The sequence below is a fragment of the Parasteatoda tepidariorum genome, chromosome 3 (genome assembly GCF_043381705.1).
Source record: "Parasteatoda tepidariorum isolate YZ-2023 chromosome 3, CAS_Ptep_4.0, whole genome shotgun sequence".
NCBI classification, from domain to species: Eukaryota; Metazoa; Arthropoda; class Arachnida; order Araneae; family Theridiidae; genus Parasteatoda; species Parasteatoda tepidariorum.
The window spans coordinates 49,930,712-49,954,108 of NC_092206.1; the positions used below are offsets into that span (position 1 = coordinate 49,930,712).

Below are 23,397 nucleotides of genomic sequence, written 5' to 3' on the forward strand. Positions count from 1 at the left end.
TGACAGATATGAGGATTTATTTAATAATGAAAAATCTTTAAACAATGAAAAAAAAATATATACAAAATCAATATTTCTTTAAAAGAAAAAAGAAAATAAATAAATGAAAAGGAATAATGGACATGATGAAACAATAATATCTTTCATAGGATGGTACTTCGATCAATATGATGATATGCTTCAAATTCTCCAATTTTTTTTCCATCTTCATCATAATTAAAGCTAAAAAAACAGGACTTGCAAAAATAAAATGGTGTTTCAGGAACACGCTGGTTATTGAAAACTATCCACCTGAAAAATGCAAATAGAAAAATTTTATCAAGCTTCAAATGTTCACACAACATGGAATTAAATCTTCAAAAATTAGGATTTAAAATCCATCTTATCTTAGCTAATTTGTCAGGAATTTTTTGGTAAAATTTTCAATTATCAGAATTCTATGTAGTCATATAAGATGTATAGTAAGTTGGTTAGTTTTAAAGTAGTATCTTCAATTTTTTTAAAAAAAATATTATTTCACTTTTTAATAAACAGAAGAAAATTGATATTATATAGATATAATAGGGACAAATAGAAATAATTAATGAGTTAGCAATTAAATCATAAATTATATAAGAAAATTATTGATTGAAGTGAAATGCATGACTAGTTTTATTTTCAAAAAATACAATATCTGATAATATTACTTTAAAAAATAATTCAAATTCAAATTTATTTTAAACAGCGTTTTAAATCGTAAATTATTTTCCTTCTTTTTAAGTAGAAAAATTTATTTACCAGGGTGGCCACTCTCCAGACCAAAAAAAATTCCCTGAGTTTTCCAGACTTTCCAGAGTAAATTTCTAAAATTCCAGATACCACAACGCAACATTAACGAGACTTCATAAATTTATTAGATACACAGTAAATAAAAAAAAATTATATATACAGCTGTGATGCATTTAAAATGTGTTGTATGAATTTCTTTTACAAATGTGGATACACTTTACAAGATCTGATGACACATTGGAATGAGGAAAAAAGTGTAAATGTTCTCTGATAAAACAGGTGTAAAAAGTTAGGCATTTCCAGCACCAAAAAATATATATTAATACACATATTTCTGCTAAAAATATAGATTATTGAAATAGCAGTCATAAAATTTACATATAAAAAAATAACTGCTGTATATTCAACCATAAAAATAAACTTAAAAATTAATAATAGTTTATAAAGATTATAAAAATAAAAATCTACATTTCAAGGAATTTTAAAAACTTTATTTTGTATAAAATAAAAAGTTGTTATATAGTTGTTATAAATTGATCAACTCCATCAAACTAAAAATTTAGAATTGAGATCGAAATTACTTGTGAAATAAATTATCAATAAATGAAAAGCCAAAAATATAATGTTTATAATGTTGTTCATTTATATTATCTGGGAAACTCATTTTAAATACAAATATAAAAAATATACCTATATATATAATAATATATTCTTTGACACTTAAGTTTAAGATGTTTTAAAAAGTGGAGTTAATCAAATTGTACAGTATAAATAGCTCAACAAGTGAATAATTGAAAACTTTTAAAAATTAATTTCTTATAGCATTTAATTGTTCATCAATTAAAGAAGTTTCTAAATAAAAATCAGCCGTAAATTTTTGTTTTTTAGCGTGCAATTCTTTTTTTAATTTTTCATTTTGCCTCCTTCCTTTTTTCTAATACTTCGATATAACGTGTGTGAGACTGTTTTCCATAGTTTATCATGGATTTCGTCACAGTTATATTGTCAGCATCACCAGCATCCATAACACCATCATGAATTTGCCTTAGAGCAACTAAACTATCTTCATGTTGATTTTCTATTAAACAATCTGAATTAATAGAAAAGCCTCTTTCTATAAAAGCACTTCCGTGTGACAATATGAGGAGAAACTTAACAAAGGAACATAAATTTTCTGGTGCATTGCAAACTTCAAATAGAGAGAAGAAAACATTATCCAGTCGTTTTTCCCTCTTCTCAAATTGCTCTATTTCTTTCTTAACTAGAGGATTCCGAATGAAAGTTTTGTAACTATCTTTCACACTGTCAGCCTTGATACCTGATATCCAATATCTAGATACCAACATTGAAAGGCAAGATGAAAGCCGTTTTTCAGCAATAGATGTATTTAAAATTACACCAGGATCAAGACAAGATAGCCCCCTTGTTAACTGGAATTTAAAAGGTGATCTTTCTGAAATCTTTTAACAGAATTTTTTATAAGCAATTGCACATTTTTTCCTAAATGAAAAGTCTTCAGAAGGTGAAGAATCTTTTATTTTCCTTATTTCAACCTTAACTTCAAAACTGAGAGCAACTTTGTTGATTGGAAGCAGATTATCTGCCAATGACAAATCTATTTTACCTAATTTTGAAGAGTTCTCCACTAAAATATCGGGTTTTATAAATTTATCAAGAAGAGATCTTAAAATTGATGTTAAATTAGAGAAAAGTAAAGGAGCTAATGGAGCATCACTCTGAAATTCTGTGAGAAATGTTTCAATAAAAGCAGCTAATGATTGGAAAAATGAGAATTTTGCAGCAAAGAAACTGTCCTTGATACACTCCGAGAGTACACTGAAATATTTTGAGCCAACATAGATTTTTTTCTCCTTCTTTGCTGCTTTCACAAATTCGAAAATATGAGGCAACATTTCTAATGCCCTCTCAGCAACTTCTACATTTTGAACCCATTGGATTGCACAAAATTTCCTTGGAAATTTTTCACATCCAGTGAAACATACGAAATCAGCTCTACGTGATGGTACATCTTTAAAAATGTAGTATAGCGTCCGTTAAAAGTCCACTACATTCCACCCTGTAGACTTTATTGCATGTTTAAATCCACAATGGATTGTATGCAGTCCACAGCTACCTATATCTAACAGCACAGGATCTTGCGGCATTTCCTCAAGTTCTTTTTTAAGATCATTACGAAATTTATGGTTGACATTAGGTCCATTCATAGATATTTGAATTATTTTATTTTTATTGATGGAAAATTGGGTAAGGGTTTCTTTGAAATTATCCAACAAATCCTTGGCTGTTGAATGACCAAAAAATACTGATGTCAAATATCGTGTCTGGACTTTATTTGTATCTTTATTCCAAAGTCGAACACTTACGTCCATTTGTTGTTTCTGAGCGATTTTATTTAGACTTTCATCAAAGCCCATAACTAAATAATCACAACTAGCTATGGTTTTTTGTAATTACTCCCTATAATCAGGCATGAAAGTGGACAAAAATAAAAAAAGCTGAACTTTTACAACGCAGATCACTGGGAGGAGGGGGGGAGGGAGTGCTCTATATGATACTGAGATTTATAAAAGCAACTTTTAACTATGCTGGGAGATTTTTATTCAATATTTAAAGTGGCAGAAGCATTTAGACAGTTAACTTTAAATTTTTCTTAAATATAATTTTAAAATTTTGACCACTAATATATTAAAAAAAATTAAGCAATTATAGGAAGGCACGACTATTAAATTACTTACTAATGAAAAATATATCACATCTTTGCAGTAACTAACTCAAGAGAAAACTTACTTCTACTTCTTTCAAGAAACTTGATATTAGATTTTAAAATCGCATGAATATGAATCGTGCTGTTGGATTTTAAAATTGCGCGAATATGAATCGTGCAGTTGGATTTTAAAAACACGAAAATACAAATCACGATATTGGATTTTAAAATCTCGTGAATAGGAATCGCGATTTTGGATTTTAAAATCGCGTGAATATGAATCACGATATTGGATTTTAAAATCGCGTGATTATGAATCGTGCGGTTGGATTTTAAAATCGCGTGAATATGAATCGCGATTTTGGATTTTAAAATCCCGTGAATATGAATCGAGCTGTTGGATTTTTAAAAACACGAAAGTACAAATTGCGATATTGAATTTTTAAATCGCGTAAATAGGAATCACGATGCATAATTTTTAGATCACGTGATTACGAATCGCAGTGAGTAATTTTTAAATAGCCTACAAATACGAAAAACGATATCTGATATTCAACTGCGTGATAACGAATTGCAAAATTGGATTTAAATATGCGTGAATTCGAATCGCGACGTTGGATTTTAAACTCACGAGAATACAANAATCGCAATGAGTAATTTTTAAATAGCGTACAAATACGAAAAACGATATCTGATATTCAACTGCGTGATAACGAATCGCAAAATTGGATTTAAATATGCGTGAATTCGAATCGCGACGTTGGATTTTAAACTCACGAGAATACAAATCGCAATATTGGGTTTTAAAAACGCTTAAATACAAATCGCGATATTGGGTGAATAGGAATTGCTAGTACGATTTTTAAATCGCGTAAAAAAATTGCAACACGTAAGTTTTAAATCCGTTAAATACGAAAATCGATGATTGATATTACAATCGTCTGATTAAAAATCGCGATTTTAGCAGATTCCGGTGCAGTTCCTAATATTTAAAATTCCGAAAATCAGCCAAACAAAAAAAAAGAAACAAAAAATCTAATATTGGCGGTCGAAACGAAATGCTTAGACTCTTTTCCACTCTATAGCGGAATTCGCAGTAATCCGACTATCGTTCGGGCGGCTTGGGTTTCTCCAATAGGAGTTCCCAAAAAATTTTAGTTTTTGGAACACGGTCGGAAATTTTAAAAATTAGGGGGGGAAAAACCGGATCTCCGCTTTTTCGCGGGGACACGAAGCGTTCATTGGAGGATAATCACGTGATGCTTGATCGCGATGAAGCAGATGCGTTTCGCTCCGAAAAACTAAACATAACGGAATGGGAAGAAAAGAGCGGCGACGCGCAACAAAATTATTTTCCAGAATCGACGTGAAATTCCCTGAGAATTCCCGGTTTTCTAGTCGTATTTCAAAATTCCCTGAGAATTCCCGGTTTCCAGAGTGAGTGGCCACCCTGTTTACAGTCACAAAATCAAAAAATCATTCATTTGAAATTATATACATTTATATGCAACTAGCGGAATATCCGTTCTTCAGGGTGAATAAAAAGAAGAAAAGAATCAATACTGAAAAACACAACACAATGATGCTAAAAACTGAAAGGCATATACCGACAAAATTAAAGAGCATGATGGAAAAACCAGGAGAATGACATTTTTAAGGGAATTAATGAAATAAAGAAAATAACATAAAGTGGTGGCGTCAATATGGTTTGTTTAATGTAACAGAACTGTTTTTGCTTTTACTTTTATCTTAACATAACTAATCCATATTAGTTTTTAATATGTTTGCATGATTTTTATTTTAAATTAGGCAATGGTAAATAAAATAAAGCAAACAGTTGTAGTCCCACCTTCTAATAAATTGGTAAAGAAATAATTCGGATACATGTGTTCTTTTTTCTTTCTGAAAATGTCACTTCCTGGTTTTGCCATTAAGTTTTTCAATATAGCTAAAATAATTTAAATTTTTTAATATAATGTTATATGTCGTAATCTTCGGTGTCTTTACATTATTGTAGTATAAGTAAAGCTCGTTGTTTGTAATTCATACCATTGGAATTAAGATAAAATGTATTTAGCATCACCTGACATGATGATATTACTCACGCCAATTCATGATAGCTAAAATGTAATGTGTGTTTCTCAGGTGCATATCCCTTTTGTGGGGCCGTAAAACGCTTAATTCCAAAGTATCGGCATTAGAACTGATTGGTGCTGTTTTAATAATCACCAAATATTGTTTTTATACCTACATTTATACCTATATTAGTATATTTGGTACACAACCCTTTAACATTTGAGTGAGTGGCAGCCAACTAAAGTAGAATTTTTTTTAAAAAAATATTAGAACTTCATAAGGATTTTGGAGCATGATCATTTCTCTATCTGGCCTTCAATTTACGGTTAAAATATTTTAAGTAGTGGTAGAAAAAGTTCTTTTAATTTTAATTCATTAAAATATTAATACACTATCTTAGTTACCACTGGAAAAAATATTTTCAGAAACTATGGAAAATATGTTGTTGAAGTTTTATCAAAACCAATTTGCCAATTACCATAATACCTGTACTACATATTACTGTCAGTGATACATATGAATTAAGCTTCATCAGTGACTGGCGATTTTTTTATGGTTTTCTTAAATGAATTTTCCATTAACCTTTCCTCCATGAGCTTGGCTTTTTAGCACTTAGCTTATTTTATTTTATTTCAATTAATACACATTATCAATTTTAGTTAAGATAAGAGTCAATAATAATATGTAGATATTTTACAGTTACCCAAAATGCGAATAAGTACCTTTTCTACTTATTTTTACTTTTTAGTTTAGAAGTAATTTTTTTTAATTTCAATTACTAATATATATTACCAACATTAATTAAGCATCATTTTCGTCAATGATAGTTTGACTATTTCTTACAGTTCTTCTAGACAAATAAATATCTTTACTCCATTTCTTTTGCTTTCTAGTACATAGCTTATTTCTTTTATTTCAATATGCATAGGTTACCTTAATTAATTAAGCCTCATTGGCATCAATTCTTGATGTTTCTGCTCAACAAATTAGTACCCCTTTCACATTAATTTTGCTTTTGAATACACAAATATTTACATTCTATTCCATTACCGCTGATTTTAAATAAGTAATTTTTTAGAAACACATTTAAAAGAATTAATATAATTCAAATAAAAGCATGTAGTATCAGACAAAGTAGAAATTTGGTGACGTAGACCACATAGTGTTCATTAAATTTATCTGACATAGTGAAAATAAAATAACTAAATATTTAAATACATGCAATAAACTATTTTTTGATAAAATAAAGCTATAAGCTAAAAATTATCAATGATAATATCTTTAAAACACGTGAAAAATTGAATCGTTAAATTTAAAATAATGGTTAACTCTTAAGCAGACAGAAAATTCCATTTCGCTTTTCGCTCATCCCACTCGGACGGTGCGACTTAAAATATTCTAATGTCGATGGTAACCTTTCTCGAGCCTTGAACTATCTGTATGCTAAACTTCATAGCTTTCCATCGGATGGTTTAGGAGTCTATAAAAGACACACACACATACATTCATTTTTATATATATTGAATTAAAGGAATGTTATATAATGCAAACTTTGACTAGAGCAGACACAGACAAAAAGTGCTCTCTTTAGATAGTCTTCAAAAATGAGAGGCTACTGTATAAACGCTTAGTTAAACTTTAATGTCAAAAATTCTAACGGAACAAAAGAATTTATGATACTAAAATATTTTCTGAGATTGAAAAAATGCAAAATTATTGGAGTTCAAAATAGTAAATGTAAGGATATATACACCATTTTGAACTCTAGTTATTTGAAGCCATACAGTTTTTATCCTAGACTCATTATGTTGATGACTGTTTAGTTCTATTGGATGAACCTCAATTAGAAATTAAGGAAACTCTCATGATTCTAAAGACACATGCATTTAATCTATAGTTGAAAGAAAGCCTAACAATAATATTCCTTTTTCAGACGTTCTTGTAACCAGTTTTCAAACCACTGTTTAACATAAAACCACCATAAAAAAATTGAAACATTTAACGCCTGAAATAATTTGGTATCTAGAAAAATGTACATCAAGTACATTTTAGAGAAGAAAAAAAATTTTATATGAATAATTTTACTATAAAAAATTTTTCATCTATTTTCTCATCAAGACACTTGATTCTATTCCAGGATTTATCAAAATATTGTTGTATCCAGATTTCCGAAATTACATTACATTTATCATTAATTCTTTCCAAAATTAATTAGAAAGAATTAATTCAATTAGAATCCAAAACACCTAAATAAATTTGGTTAGGTGCTCATAAAATTACAATTTCTGTGACATATTTACTTCTCAAATTCTTAACTTCATTCATCAGTTCTGCTTCTGCTTCTCATATTTTTTAATCATAAAATATTTGGAATTCATTTCGCAATAATTATTTGGAGTTGATTACTAAGTTGATATGTGTTCGAAATAGAGATGGACTCACAATAAATAATAAAAGCTAAAATAAAATTGCAATTGTTTCATTGGTTTTAGAAATTGAAGAGAAAAACATGTATATTCACAGAAATTAATTAAAGAAAAAAATACTTAAATAATATAGTGTCACAGTTTACTTACGCAGCAATATGAATGTGACAGACCATACACACAACACATTTTTTTGGCTTTGGTACAGTATACAGGGGATATTCGTTCCTGTTATTGTTATGATGGGAACCAAACAACCTAAATAAAATTTTAAAAATTATAATTTACATAAAATCTAGAAAAATTGAAATAATGTACAAAATTGAAAAATATAGAAGAAGAAAAAAGCACAAAGAGGAAAAATTATGCAACTTACATCAAATCACTGAATACGATGAAATGCTCACAGTTTCCTTGATGAACATATACATAAGGATATCCAAGTTGTAAGTTTAAATCTATAAATTTTGTTTTTTCCATCAACCTCTTCTGAAAAGGCCCAATACCACGTTGGGCACTTTCAGACCATTTCATAATTATACTGAAAAAAATTACATTTATAATTAACAACTAAATAAATAAATAAGTCAAACAGAATTAAAAACTATAAGGAAAAAAATAAAGAATTAAGTAAATATAAGTGAAAAAATGATGCTGATCTATAAACAGAAGGGGGGGGGATCTATATTGTTATATATAGCAGGTTAACACCAGAAACTAATCTAAAAAATAAGCTTAAAAAATCCTTTTGAAAATTTTAAACTGATATAACTTAGAAAGCTTTGTTTCCATCCTCACTATTTCTATACATCTAGCATAAAACTAATAGTTTGCTTACAAGAAAGCATGTGGGTAGTCAAGCCATTTTCTTTGTGCAAGTCCAGAAAGGGAAAAACAGTTCATAATCAAAGTAGATCAGAAAAATAATTTAAATTTTACATATAATTAAAAAGGTAACAAAAGATCAAAAGGACATTACATTTTTTTATAGATTTTGAGAATGTTATGACAATAAAAAGTGCTGGAAAGGTGTTACAAAAGAAGTGGCATTAGAAAGACATTATTAGTAAAACAAAAAAATAAATCAATTAATAGTAAGAAAACACAAAAATTGTCATCTTTCAAAAAGGATAAAAAAAATTTATAAATTAGAGTTAGTTCCTTAACTATACATAAAATAATGTCTTTAAAATCTGTAAATAGCACAAAAAAGTTCACCTGTGAAGACTCTTAATTTCTAAGTGTCCCCCTAATGATCTTTTCAGAAAAAAAAGATAGATTTTTATAGAAAAAGAAAATCAAAGAGCATTGATAGATTCAGTACTACCTTTCTTGCTTAATGCTGTTAAATATGGAAGAGCAAAGAGATGAGTAAAAGAGTATTATTCACATGTACACAAAAGTAAAGAGTTCACAATGACCATAATGTAAGGAAAAATTGGAAAAAAAAATTTATTAAGTTTAAACAAGATTGAAACGTTTCGTTTACAGTGAAATAAACTACCCAGATAAAAAATAGACGAAACTGTTTTTCATATAAAACTGGATGTTTAATTCAATTTATAGAACAAAAAATAAATATTCAATTTCGTTTTAATAAGAAATTTTATTTGGTTTTTAAGATAAGAAGATTTCATTTTAGTGTTTAACAATATGTGGTACATAAAAAAATAAATGCAAATTGGCGATGAGCATCAAAATGCTTGAATCAATTGATGAGATCAAGTGGATCTTTCCCACATTATTCATGGCCTAATGATACTGGTGTTAGCTGTGTGGATTTCAAACTTTAATCCCATTATTTTTGAATCTTTCGTTTTCCCATATGCATTGTCTTGTTTTAATGGTCTCTTCACACATATGTCATTCTTATAATGTTAATAATATTTGTTTAGATTGTTTTTGAAACTATCAGATTCTCACATATATCAGTGATTGCACCAATCGTTCAGTTATTTAATATCATTTAGCAATTCTAGCAACATTTTAAAAAAAATTTAAGCAATTACATTCTGAAAAGAAAAACTCTAAAGCTAATGATTGAGAAGAACATGAGGATTTTTTACAGTTGATGAAAAATGTTTCAAACATCACATGATGTGATGTTTGAAATGTTTATGCATTAGTTGATGAAAATGTTGAAACTCATGGTGTTGTATGCTCAAGAAACGGTTGTACGGGCCGGGGATAAAGACGGCAGAATGAAATCTCAATCAAGGCCAACATTTACAAAAGGCCTTGAAGCCTTTGAAATAATGAAAAATTTTCTGTATTCACACAAACTTTCAAAAAATAAATAGCAATCTGTTACTAATGTTGAAAATTTATTCTTTGCACTGAGAAAAAAAAGTGTGTGTTTAAACTAAAATTTGCAACTATTTAAAATAAATAAATCAGGGGTCTGTCTGGGTTTTTTGGAGAGATACCTATTTTGTAAAAATTTAGACATAGTTTGTGAAAATAAAAAATTATATTAAAAAATCAACACAAAAATATGTTAAAACTATGAATTTATCGTTTCTTACGGGATACAAAAATAAAATTTAAAGAAAAAGTATTTTGTGAAACAACCGTTTTTCCTAAATTTGAACTTGTGAAGGTACCGCTAAGTGGTAGTAAATTTGGCCTGGACAGACTCCTGTAAATAAACATATTTCTTTTTCCATTTTAAATATTTTTGCAGTTAATTCATAGTTTTTCAAATAAAATTTCCATAATTATTGTGAAATTAACCAATTTTCAAGTTAATAATTATTTATAACTTTTCATCAATTTTCAAGTCATTATGTGATATTTTACCTCAATCTGCATTTATCATTTTCACATATCATTCACAATGAATGGTCACATGAACAATGATCGATTGAGGTCCTACTGAATTACTATAATAATATTTAGTCGCATCATTATAACTGTTGAATAAAGGAATATACCTACTCGCTATAATCTCGACAATCAGGATGTCTCATATCATTATAGAAAATCCCATCAATATAAAAGAAACCAGATTTATGCAAGTCCTTTATAAAAATTTCAAAAAATAAAGTTAGAAAGAAAAACAAACATTACAAATTTTGATAAAAACAAACAGTACCAAAAGAGAGAGATATAATATGAACAAACTGTTTTGTTCGAAGTAATATGTAACCATATTAGTGAAAGAAATATAATTGTTTGTAGATAATATATTAAAATAATGTAGTTAAAAATTGCAATTTCTTAAATAAGTAATTACAGAAAAATAAATTCCATAATATTAAGGGATTGTATCCTACTTTTAATTGTTCTAAACTTTAAATATATAAATAAATATCAAATCACAGGAAAAATTTCTGTAGATAAATAATAGTTAATAATAACAAAAATAAATAACAATTTAAATTCTCCGTGATTTTTTTTTCCAAAGCATAAATCATAATAGTTTTTGAAAAAGTTTGAATCTAGAATGAAAGGTTCACTGTAATGTAGTTAGGGGGCTAAATGATCCCTTTAATTGGATACAGGTTTTTTATAGTGCATTCAACAGTTTGTTAGAAAAAGAAAAAATTTTAAAAGAAGTTTACAACTTCACAGTCAACATGCTTCCAAATTAGTATACATTCCCCCCCCCTTTTTTTATGAGGGGAAAAAAAAAGCATTATCTATAAATCATAATCTAAGTACTTAGTTTAAAAATAAGCTGATGTTTCATCATGTAACTTAAATTGGTTTTTCTTTTGATTTTATTTTTCACTACACAAATATCTTAAAATTCTAAAAAAAAAATATTAAAAATAGCATATAAAAGTAAAAAAATTTGAAATAAATGGTAATGGGTATCCACTACGCTGGACCCAACCTAAATTAAAATTATTTTAGGCAAGAATGGATTGGATAAACATGGAAATAAAGACGTACAAACACACATTCCAAGTAAATTACACGTATAAATTTAAAAAATTTTGAAAATATTTTCAGCTTCAATAAATTGCTTACATTTTTCATAAATGGGATTACTCTAATAGTAAATTAGCTGAAATTTCTGAATTAGCTGAAGTAGCCACAAACATTAAAAAAAAAAAACTTTTTTTGTGCCTTTTTCTTTGCTTTTTCTAGACAGATTATATCAAATTACCCAAATTTTTGCAATCAGTGTCATAAAATTTATAATTAATTTTTCAAATATACCTTATTCTTATACATACAATACATAAAACTTGCCTTTAAAATTGCTAACAAACAATTTCAAAAAATTTATTATAAAACTATCTTTTTATGTATACCTCCAACTCAAATTAATTGTTTCTCTCTCTCTCTATTTTTATAATTTTTTTTTTAAATCTATAATTTTTTTTCAAGGTTTTGAGCAAAAGCACTATGCCAAGCGATACCGAATACAACTAATTTATTACGATGGGATGAACAACTAATAAAAAAGCATTTTTTTTTAAAAATCTAATAATGTTAAAGTCATTACCAAGGGCAAAAAATAATAATAAATAAAATAATTGAAATTATTTTTGCTCTATTAATTTTGTTTGTATGTGAATTTCAGTTTTGTGAATTTTTTTCTTTTTTTTTTGTGATGTTCGACACTGATTTGATGGCTGTTTACTTTTCTTTGCTTGATACAAAACGGGTATTCAGTTAGTTTAAAAATATTTTTAAAATCATGATTTCTTTTTATCTTTAAGAAAAGATTACTGAGAAAACTCTAACAAATGTTATTATTAGTAAGTTCTAATAATAAAAACAACTCTTTTTCCTGGCTTTAAATAATCAAAACCACGAAAATAATCAAACTTTTATAATAAAAAATATATAAAAAAAATTCTTGTATACTTCTAAATAAAATACAAATTTATTTTTGACCTATAAGTCTTTTTACTATTTTTTTTCTTATTTTTTTGGTACTTATAGTGAATATTTTACATATGAAGATTATCAAATATATGAGTAATTACTACAACCATATAAGTAAAATTTTATAAATCACAAAAGATTAAGTCACAATTATGAAAACTATTAATTCATAAAACAATTTTTACAAAATTAGAGAGTGTAAAACAAATTTACAATAAGTTACCTCTTCTCTACTAAGAGGAGCAAATTATTAATAATTAACTTAGCTTATTTCTAAAGGAATAAAAAAATATCAGAAATAAAGACACTAAGAAATAAAGATATTACACAATAAAGAAAATTTTATTAACCAGGAAAGCTCTTATGCATTTGATTAAATACACTACAAGCATAAGCAAAATGAAATTTAACTCATTAAAGAAATAAAAATGAAACAATTTAGATAGTTAGAAGTTATATAAGTATTATTGCAATAAAATTCCAAACTTATTTTATTTCAAAATTTTACATCACCTTACAAGTAATTTCAATATTTTGAAAAGGATTTTCACTGTAATCTCCTGGAATTGCCTTGTCAGAAACACATTGTATTCGATCTCGTAATTCTGTCAAATACTGAGATCCAAGTATTAAAAATTCTTGATCAACCTAAAAGGTTTTAAAACATATTATTCTTTAAAAGCCATGTTATTATTACATTAACATGATAAATGCATTATTTTGATAAAATAAAATAATTTATTTTTAAAATTAATACATACACTTTAAACATTTGGATTATGATTAATAATCAAAAGTGTGAAAAAACTTTCAAGAAAACTTTTCATAATTTTAATATTATGAGAAAATACTTTTATTTTTAATGGAAAATCTTCTGATTTCGAATTACGTTTGCATAAACAGAGGTGCTAATTTTAAGTTTCAACCAGATTTTTCTCGTAATAGTTGCAATTAAACATCAATAAAGTTTAACAGAAATTTTAAAATTTTGTTAGCTTTTAAAAATATCACATGTTTATCACAGTTTTTAATCTGAATATTTGAATTACTCATACATCTGGATGGTCACAATTACTTTATAACAAATCAACATCAAATTTTAAAGAATACATTTATTACCACTGAACTCACGAACTGAACCCACTCACAAACTAAACAACTCTAAAGTAAATTATCCTCCAAGTATTTCATGAAAAATTTAAAGCAATGTCAAAAAGTGTCTCTTTAATTATTGCAGGGTAATGCATGATTACAATAATTTTTAACCCCCTTTCTTCTGTGAGAGAAGAATCTTGCAATCATAACTTGAACTATTTTTTAACAGAAATCTTTTTTACTTATTGGAAATCTAGAGTGCTAAACTTTAACTGGAGCTCTGATCTGAATGAAAAAACAAGTTGTAATTGTTTATTTTCTTTTACCATTACAAGCAGAATTTATGTAGATATTTTATTAATATCAATTAAAATCTTGACCACTTTTTCGACTAGCTACAGTGCTAAAAACTCAAATAAAACTTAGTACTTAATGTAAAGGGCTGGTTATCACTGCTTTATTAATGGTGCAATTAAAATTTATAGCCATTTGCATCCCAATGACCACTTTGTCACCTTTTGGAGATATATAAAATAGCAGACAATAACTAGAAATAGGAACAAATTAAAAAAATTTAATAAAAATTTTCTTACACTAAAACAAAAACCATAAAATACAATAAAATTATAATCAGGTACTATTATAACTCAAAATTTTCCTTTCTTCTTTTATACTTGATGTGCCCTACATTTTATGTCTTGGTGACAAAATTATAATTATTTTCTCATTTTTTGCTCCCTTGAAAATGTAAATTTTTTTTTTAAAATTTTGTTAAAAAGTAAAGAATTTATTTTGGTACCACATATTTAAAATAGTACTTACATGAAATATAGGAAACCTGGCATATGCATTTTTAGTATGGCTTGAATATCGCTTTTCGGGACGAAATATTTGGACAGTTAAGACAACATCTGGCTCTTTGACAGGAACAAAATCAAACTTTTCCGAATTACTTGTACCCCTGGAGTTCTGTCATATTTTAAAAATAAGTGATATCATAACAAATATGAAAATAAAACAAAAGTAACTTTTATTCACAAAAATCTATTTAATTACCATTTCTTTTATCAGAAACATAAGTTTAGTACATAGAGCAAAAATATTCTTGCAAAAGAGCAAAAAAGATTATTTATCAGAAAAAAGAATAAGTTTTAAAGCCAATATCGTAACAAGGAGAACCAACTTTTCTGCATAATTTAGTTCAGACAAATTTTCCATTTTCAAAAATATCATTTCTAGAAGCTTAAGTCCTAATCTTTACTCAACCAATGAACCAGTCATAATCTGTATGAATTCAAATTACTAGTTGAGTGTATTTTAAAATATTAAACTTTAATGTTTAAAACTCTTTAAAAAAATTCAATATATTAAAAAAATTACTATTACAGATTAATATATAACACATTTTAAATGTTGTGTTAAGTAAAAAATTTTTTCATAAAGTAATGATTCGTAGTAAGATTAGTATGAAGTCTTTTTGAATAGAAAAGGGAAACATTAAACAAATATTTACATCAATTGAAAAATTACACACACACAAATAAAACTATAAAATTCTAACAAAAATCTTCTAAAATTGAAAACTAATTATTTTATTCAATTCAAATATCATTCAAATTCATTTATTTTGATCTAAAAACTATTTTTCTCCTAAAATAAAATTCAAATTGAAATTACTAAGTCTTATAGTCNAAAAAAAAAAAAAAACACATTTAGAGACTTATCAATCTGTATGAATTATTCTGGGGAAAAAAAAACTACTAATTATTTTATTCAATTCAAATATGTTGACATATTCATTTATTTTGATCTAAAAACTATTTTTCTCCTAAAATAAAATTCAAATTGAAATTACTAAGTCTTATAGTCAATTGACTAATTATTAAACTGGAATTAACTTTCAAAAAAAATTTTTAAAAAAAAGCACATTTAGAGACTTAACAATCTGTATGAATTATTCTGGGAAATAAGAAGTAATTCAGCACTACTATTTAATAATCATTTTAAACAATCAAAACAAATGTTTCTTAACAATCAAAAAAATTTCTTTTCTTAGCACAGTAACAAAATTTTCTCAAATTGAGCCTTAGTACACAACTTCATTTTTTCATTTATTATTATTTATTTATTTATATTAATAATCGTTGCTTATTATAAAAATAAATAAATAAATATTTCAAAATACAATTGAGTGATAAATTGAGTATTTATTTCTGTCTTGGAATACACCAAAAATAAGGATATTTATACTTTTCAGTCATTTTTAAAGTATATAAATATGATTTGTCTTGATTACAATTCTAAGAATACTATAAATGTAATGCATTGTGTATAGGTAATTAAAATGCAAAATATTACAGTTATGGAGAAAAAAAAGTTCCAAAAATTATAACCAGCAGGTGGAAGAGCTACGTTTTTTGGGGCATTGTTACTTTAAAAGGGTTTGCATAATTTAACATAATCATGTGGAAATTAAGTAATTTAAACTTCAGGTTGAGCATTCTTCTGAAAGAAACATATTTTTTTCAAGACAATAGGGAAGAAATTGAAGAACAATATAAAATACATGAAATTTCTAAAAACTAGCTATAAATTATGCTAATATATAAGTAAATGTACTAAGTTATATAATTTTATAAATATAATTTAAACGTTAAAATCTAATTTTTGAATTGAAATTTATTGTTTAATTAGATTAAATCTAAAATAAATTTACCATCCATATAACATTTTTATACAAAATGAATTTGTTCGTTTTTAAATCTTAGTATAAAATTTCTTTTAAAATCAGTTTTCACATAATCTTTTCTGCATTGGTTGCATTTCTTTAAAGATAATTTTATTTTAAAAATTCAGAAATATTTTTTACCTATCACTAAGAAGATTATTAATGAAAAGACATTAATGGGTAATTTTTCTACCTATGAACATATAGCTAGAAAAGTTCAGATTTTTCTAACAAAACATAATTAAAGCTTCAAGTAGTTACATATCAAGTTAGCTTTGATTTTCCAATAATGCTATGATTAAAAAAGTATTAGTTACTATTTGAAAACTATTCCTAGAATTTCATAAAAATATAGTAAAGCAATACCTGATAAAGAGGATAATTGTGAAATCTTATAGAATTATAAGCAATAGCGTCATACTGTGGGTCATTTTTTCGTCTTGTTAACTCTTCTTGTTGAAGTCTATAAAAAATACAAATGGCATAAAAAAAGATAGAGTAAAACAATAAAATTTACTGCCAATTGTACAACAATAGCTGATAGAATTTTACTGTCAGCAAATATTTAAAAAACATTTTAACCAACATTTATATTTTTGCTCAATTTTATACTTTAAATAGTTTGAATTTATATCGATTGTAATTAAAATAACAATTTAAAATCAGTTGTATCTATAAACAATTCTAAGTTTTGATCAGTAACAAAAATAAGGGCAGGGTCAAATTTGAAATCAAATTTTCTTCTTAAAGATTTTTTTTTCTAAAAATTTTATGAGCATTATGATCTATAATAAGCCACATAACAAAAAATTTTACCATTAGTGAACAATTAATATGTATTTAAATGGATGTATTAACAATTAAAAAAAAAAACAAGTGCATTATTATCAATGCCACTTGTTAGTTATTAGTTTGTTAGTTTTTTAATTCTTAAAAAATAAAATAAGGTTTGTTTTGTTAAAATTAGTCTAATGTTTTTAGCCATGAATAAATAATAATATTTACTACATCTTTGTATGTTTATGCTATAATAACTTCATATAATAGTGCCTATTTTTCCTTGGATAACCCATTATATTGAGCATTGAATGTAGAAATTTACCAAATTTAGGAATTCATCAAAAGCAGCATTTTCAAAGTTGTTATTTTGAATTCAGTAAAATAAACATCATTATTTTCTCTTTCACTTTCTTCTTTTCTTTATTGTTTAGCCGTAACTTTCTGGAGCTTTGTTCCAAAATTTATTATTTTTTTAAAACTAGAACAGGTTTCAGCTAAGCTGAATATTGCATCTTTTTCCATGTTAGATTTTCCAAATTTTATAAATTTTTTTAATGTAACTTTTTAACGCATTCAATTGCCCTTTAATGCATGGGTTTTAATGACAATGAATGGGCGTCAGTTACTATAATTTGTATGTTGGGTAAAATGAGATCTACTACATATTTCTTCCACAGGCTACATCCCTGCTGCAGAATTTTTTCGGGCTTTCTGCGATATACCTCTCTAATACTAATATCTTTCTGGAAGATGCTTTTAAAACTTACAAATATACATGTTACTAATTTAAAGTAACAGAAGCATCAAGTTCAAAGAAGAAAAAAACTTTTTTAATTGAATGTGTAATATTTTTTTATTCTAATATTATTGCAATTTGTATGGGGAAAAGACAAAAAAAAAATTTTTTTCGTCTTTTGTAAATCATCATCACATTAAAAAAAATTGTGAAATCCGCAGCAGTAACTAATGAAAAAAAAAAAAAAGATTGACGGCAAAATCATGTAAATTGGACTCTTCAAAAAGGGGTTACTAAGTGCGTCTTTTTATTTTCAGATTCAGTTGTTGAAATAAATAATACAGTGTTAAAAATATCTGATTTTAAAAGCTATGAGGAAATCAATAGTAATAATTGCATTAAAAAAATAGAATGAAAATTTCTGCAGAAAAGAAAAACCCAAACTGTTTACTTTATTACTCTTTATTTTTCATTATTCTCAAATGAGAACAGAAAAATCACAAGCATTTTTTTCCCACTCTGATGAGAGGGAAAAAAAAAACAGTTTTTGAATATAACTCTGAAGAAAAGAAAAAAATTTCGAAAATCTCTGCAGAAAAGAAACTAAAGTTCTTTACTTCCTAAAGGAAAAATCTTTCAGCAAGAACTCAGTATCGTTTGGCGACAATGTCGCTGTGTCGCCACGATTCAGTCACAGGGGACTACAAGGAATGCAAACATCCTTTGATAACTTTTTTTGCATGACACTGATTATATTATAATTATATATTATAATACAGGGTTTATATATTATAATATATATATTATAATACAGGGCTATATTATAATACAGAAATATTTAGTAAATTACAAAGTTACTGAACTAGTAATTGAGAAATATAGATGAAGCCTTGTAACTATTATTGAAATGAGAAACATATAAAAAAATTTTTTATTGTTTTTGGAAACTTTTTTTTTTACTATTAAGCTTCTTATGGAGAAGAATTTTTTTTTTTGTAAAAGATGATATTAAATTACACAAAACTGATTGCACTAAATACAAAGCGATTCAAAATATTGCTAGCTAGAACTTCTCGCTATCTTTCTGGTCACATATGCATTTTGCATTAAAACAACACCTGATTACTAAAGGTAAGCTAAAAACCAATTTTTTATATTCCTCTGACAAAAGAAATTGCTACTCATGCAAGCCTTAAATCCTTAATTTAAAAAAAAGAAGAAAAAAAAAAGATAATTGAGAGAAGCAATATCTGGTAGTGAATATCTAAAAATACTCAATATTCAATTTGAGTATTTTCGCGTAATTTTCAATTGGCACTATAAATCTTTTTCTTTGCTTTGATTTTGGATTTAAAATTTTTTGCCCCTGGATCATTCCCATGACTGTTGAAGCATAATGATAATATTTTTTGAATCTTGCTTTTTAATTGAAATCTTTTGGCATGTGACTTGTTCTCTCGGCATTTGTCAAATCCAATAATGAATTTTGCATTATTAAACAGTTTTTGTCCATCCTTTGCATTCCCAACCTTTTAAATAAAATCTCTACATTTGAACCATCAAGCTTAATAAAATGTGTACAACATTCGTTGATCTACAGTATATTTCTTGAAAATGATAGAAAAATAAATCTTTATGCAACTGGCATTTCAATTACACACTATGTCATATTCATTTTGACTTTTAAAAAAGTAAGACTAACTAATCATGATAAATGTAAAGAGATTAGATTAAAGATGCGATTTGGTATTAGTAAAACGTTGCCAGTAAAATCATTTAAAGTGAACATGGAAACTCAATAGTATTTAAAGCAAAATAAGTCTCTTGTAATGAAAAATATGGAGTCAAAATGAAAAATATGGCGAAAAAAATATGGCCTAATTTATTACAAAATCGAAAAACCACTTATGTTGCCCTTAAATATGTTTGAGCAATCAATAATATTTCTTTCTTTCTTTTTGTTAAGCAAACTTTAATAGAGTATGGCATCAGAATGGAACAAATACAAATAATGATACTCTTTGCTGTAAAATAGCATTCTCTGCAGCTTGAACTATTTAACCTAAAAAGGTAAATCAAAGTTGTATATCACTTATAAACATCTGAAAAATTAATAAAAACTGAGCATTAACTTGAAAATTTCTATGTGTGCCTTTCCGAACTAAATGCACTCAATCACTACAACCATGTCAAATAGATTAGATGAGTTAACGACTAATTTACATATGTATCCAAATTTAAGATAATTTAGTAATCAAAATATTAATAACTAATTACCTTACTGTTTCCAGATCAACATCATCAGGTACAGTAAAGTCTGCTGAGCACAATTCTATAACATGCTGATTTGGACACTTCATGGCAGCAGTACTAAACAAGAAAAGTTATAAAATATAAAGTTTTATTATAATGACATCTGCATTTTTAAGCATATTTTGCATTTTTGGACACTTTTTTTAAAATGTTTAAGGCATTTTTTTTTAATTTTTGGTCATTTTTGTATTTTTTAAAGATTTTGGGGTATTTTTTTTTTCTATTATTTTATTACTATGTGTAAGAATCCATATATCCAGGCCAAATTTACTACCGTTTAGTGGTACGTTCACAAATTCGACTTTAGGAAAAACAATAGTTTCACAAAATACTTTTTCTTAAAAAAAAATTTTATCCCATAAAAAACAATAAATACATATTTTTGTTTTCATTTTTTAATATTATTTTTATTTTTCACAAATTATGTGTAAATTTTCACGAAATAGGTACCTCTCAGAAAAACCTAGACAGATCCCTGCAATTATTCTGCCATAGATCACAATACAGAAATCTCTCCAAATTTTGTTTTTGTTTCCCCATAAAAAATGATAAATCCTGTTTCTTAGGCATTCTGAGTTGCAATTATAGCAATGGAACCTTCCCGCAGATTGCTATTATGACATAGTAGGAGAATTCCCTTCCCACCAGGTTTGTAAGAAGAGAGTTTTTCCTCCCTATGCCTGGCTGAGAGCATGCCGGGATCCCGAAACACTCAGGGAGAAAGGGAGCGTCAGCAGCTCCATTTCTTAATTGAAATAGAGGAAAAGGCGCTAGTAGGTACTATCAGTGTTTTCACTACAGCGCGAGAACGCGAGAATCTCGCATATTTTTTTCTTTTCTCGCATTAAAAAATGATAACCGCGAGAAATTCGCGCATTCTATAAACCAATTTCAAAATTCGCGAATTTCTCGCATTTTGAAAAAAATTTCTCATTTGCGCCATTTAGAATAAAATCCGTTTCACTTTTCTTCCTGGATCTTTTATTATTTTCAACATCTGCCCCATTATCTAGCTTCCCTATTTACCAGTATTGTTCAGAACCTTTAAGAACAACAGAACACCATCCTTCCGAACCACGGAACCTCTTTCAGAACGCATTTCTCTGCAACCACGTGTTTACCGTAGGTAAGGTTTCTTCATGTAAGACGTTCAAATTTTTTGCTCGTTAATGTAAGATGGACAAATACCTTGTAAAGCCAATATCTTCTACTCCGAAACGGACAAATGAAAATGAAACAAATGTGGGTAGAAACGATCAAAACGAAACAAATACGCATTTGAGTTACCTAATGAGAATAGCTGATGAAAAAGTAGATATAGAACATTTTCCATATGATGATGCAGCAAAAATATTCAATGCTTTAAAAATTAGAAGATATTAAAAATGTATTATAATTAAAGAAATGATTTTTTTCATGTCTCTTTATGTTTTTGTTTTTTAATTTTTAGAAATCTCACTTAACTTTTTGAAATCTCACCCTGTTTTTGAGAAAGGGGGAGAAATTCTCACCCATTTTTTTTCTGAGATGAAAACACTGGTACTATGCAAACGCTTTTCACATCTTTGGTGAGATAGTGTGGTGTGGTAAACCTAACTGGTCACTTAAGCCCTATTATAGCGAGCTTTTTTCTGATGAGTTTTTTTTTAAATGAAAGGACGGCTCTTCCTCTCTAATCTTTACAGAAGTTGAAATTGGTACTATTATCTCAACATTATTATTAAACATTACTTTAAATTTATTCTAAAAGACCTTTATTGTCTTATAAATTTTTTTTCTCTGTGAAACTTTTTTTATGACCCAGTCGAAAATATTCTCATAAATTTAAGTGGTAGTACCAGTGTTACTGTTTTCACTACAGCGCGAGAATCTCGCATATTTTTTTCTTTTCTCGCATTAAAAAGTGATTACCGCGAGAAATTCGCGCATTCTATAAACCAATTTCATAATTCGCGAATTTCTCGCATTTTGAAAAAAATTTCTCATTGCGCCATTTAGAATAAAATCCGTTTCACTTTTCTTCCTGGATCTTTCATTATTTTCAACATCTGCCCCATTATCTAGCTTCCCTGTTTACCAGTATTGTTCAGAATCTTTAAGAACTACAGAACACCATCCCTCCGAACCTCTTTCAGAACGCATTTCTCTGCAACCACGTGTTTACTGTAGGTAAGGTTTCTTCATGTAAGACGTTCAAATTTTTTGCGCATTAATGCAAGATGGACAAATACCTTGTAAAGGCAATATCTTCTACTCCGAAACGGACAAATGAAAATGAAACAAATGTGGGTAGAAACGATCAAAACGAAACAAATACGCATTTGAGCTACCTAATGAGAATAGCTGATGAAAAAGTAGATATAGAACATTTTCCATATGTTGATGCAGCAAAAATATTCAATGCTTTAAAAATTAGAAGAAGAAGAACAGCTAAACCTGATACTGTGATAATAGATCCATATGAATATGAACCAGACTTACGTTATTTCAGTAATTAAGAAACAATTACAGAAGAGTAGTTAAATAACTTTATAATCTTATACCTGCATTCTTGTTCAACTTTAGAAAACTCTTCTTCACTCATAATACTTTTTAACTCGGGGAAGTTTTCGGTTTCGGAATTTAAAATTTCCATCCAATCTGTCAAAAATTTTTGCACGCTTAGTGGTTTTGAAATCCATGGACGTGTGGCAGTTTTATGTACATTTTCCATTTTGGAAAATGAAAAAACTTGAAAATGATGAGAGATAAATTTCAGAGTAGAATTATATTAACGAGAAATTTCGTTCTCGCAATTAAAATTTATGAGTCTGGGGATTTTGACTTCCTATTTCTGCTTCATTGTAAATATACTGAAAAAACACGTAAAGCAAAATAGTACCCATTTGATAATGCGCACCAATGATGC

At 27.2% G+C, this 23,397-nt stretch overlaps 1 protein-coding gene across 1 annotated transcript; it reads right to left on the bottom strand.

Annotated features, from left to right (window-relative positions):
* Nucleotides 1-23,397, bottom strand: LOC107455388 (proximal sequence element A Pbp49). The gene is made up of 9 exons (XM_016072933.3): nucleotides 23,033-23,397; nucleotides 20,454-20,546; nucleotides 17,027-17,123; nucleotides 14,755-14,901; nucleotides 13,351-13,485; nucleotides 10,933-11,015; nucleotides 8,372-8,536; nucleotides 8,146-8,253; nucleotides 1-291 (listed from the first exon to the last, which is right to left on the bottom strand). Exons 1-9 carry the CDS (start codon nucleotides 23,200-23,202, stop codon nucleotides 144-146), a joined length of 1,146 nt encoding a protein of 381 aa, XP_015928419.1. The 5' UTR covers nucleotides 23,203-23,397; the 3' UTR covers nucleotides 1-143.

Bases quoted from the DNA above. Each gene is read 5' to 3' on its own strand.
- LOC107455388 (XM_016072933.3), bottom strand. From the start codon at position 23,202: ATGGAAAATGTACATAAAACTGCCACACGTCCATGGATTTCAAAACCA. The intron at 13,486-14,754 runs GTAAGTACTATT...AAAACCTTTTAG, and splicing joins CCAGGTTTCCTATATTTCAT to GTTGATCAAGAATTTTTAAT. The intron at 292-8,145 runs GTAAGTAAACTG...TGCATTTTTCAG, and splicing joins TGTCACATTCATATTGCTGC to GTGGATAGTTTTCAATAACC.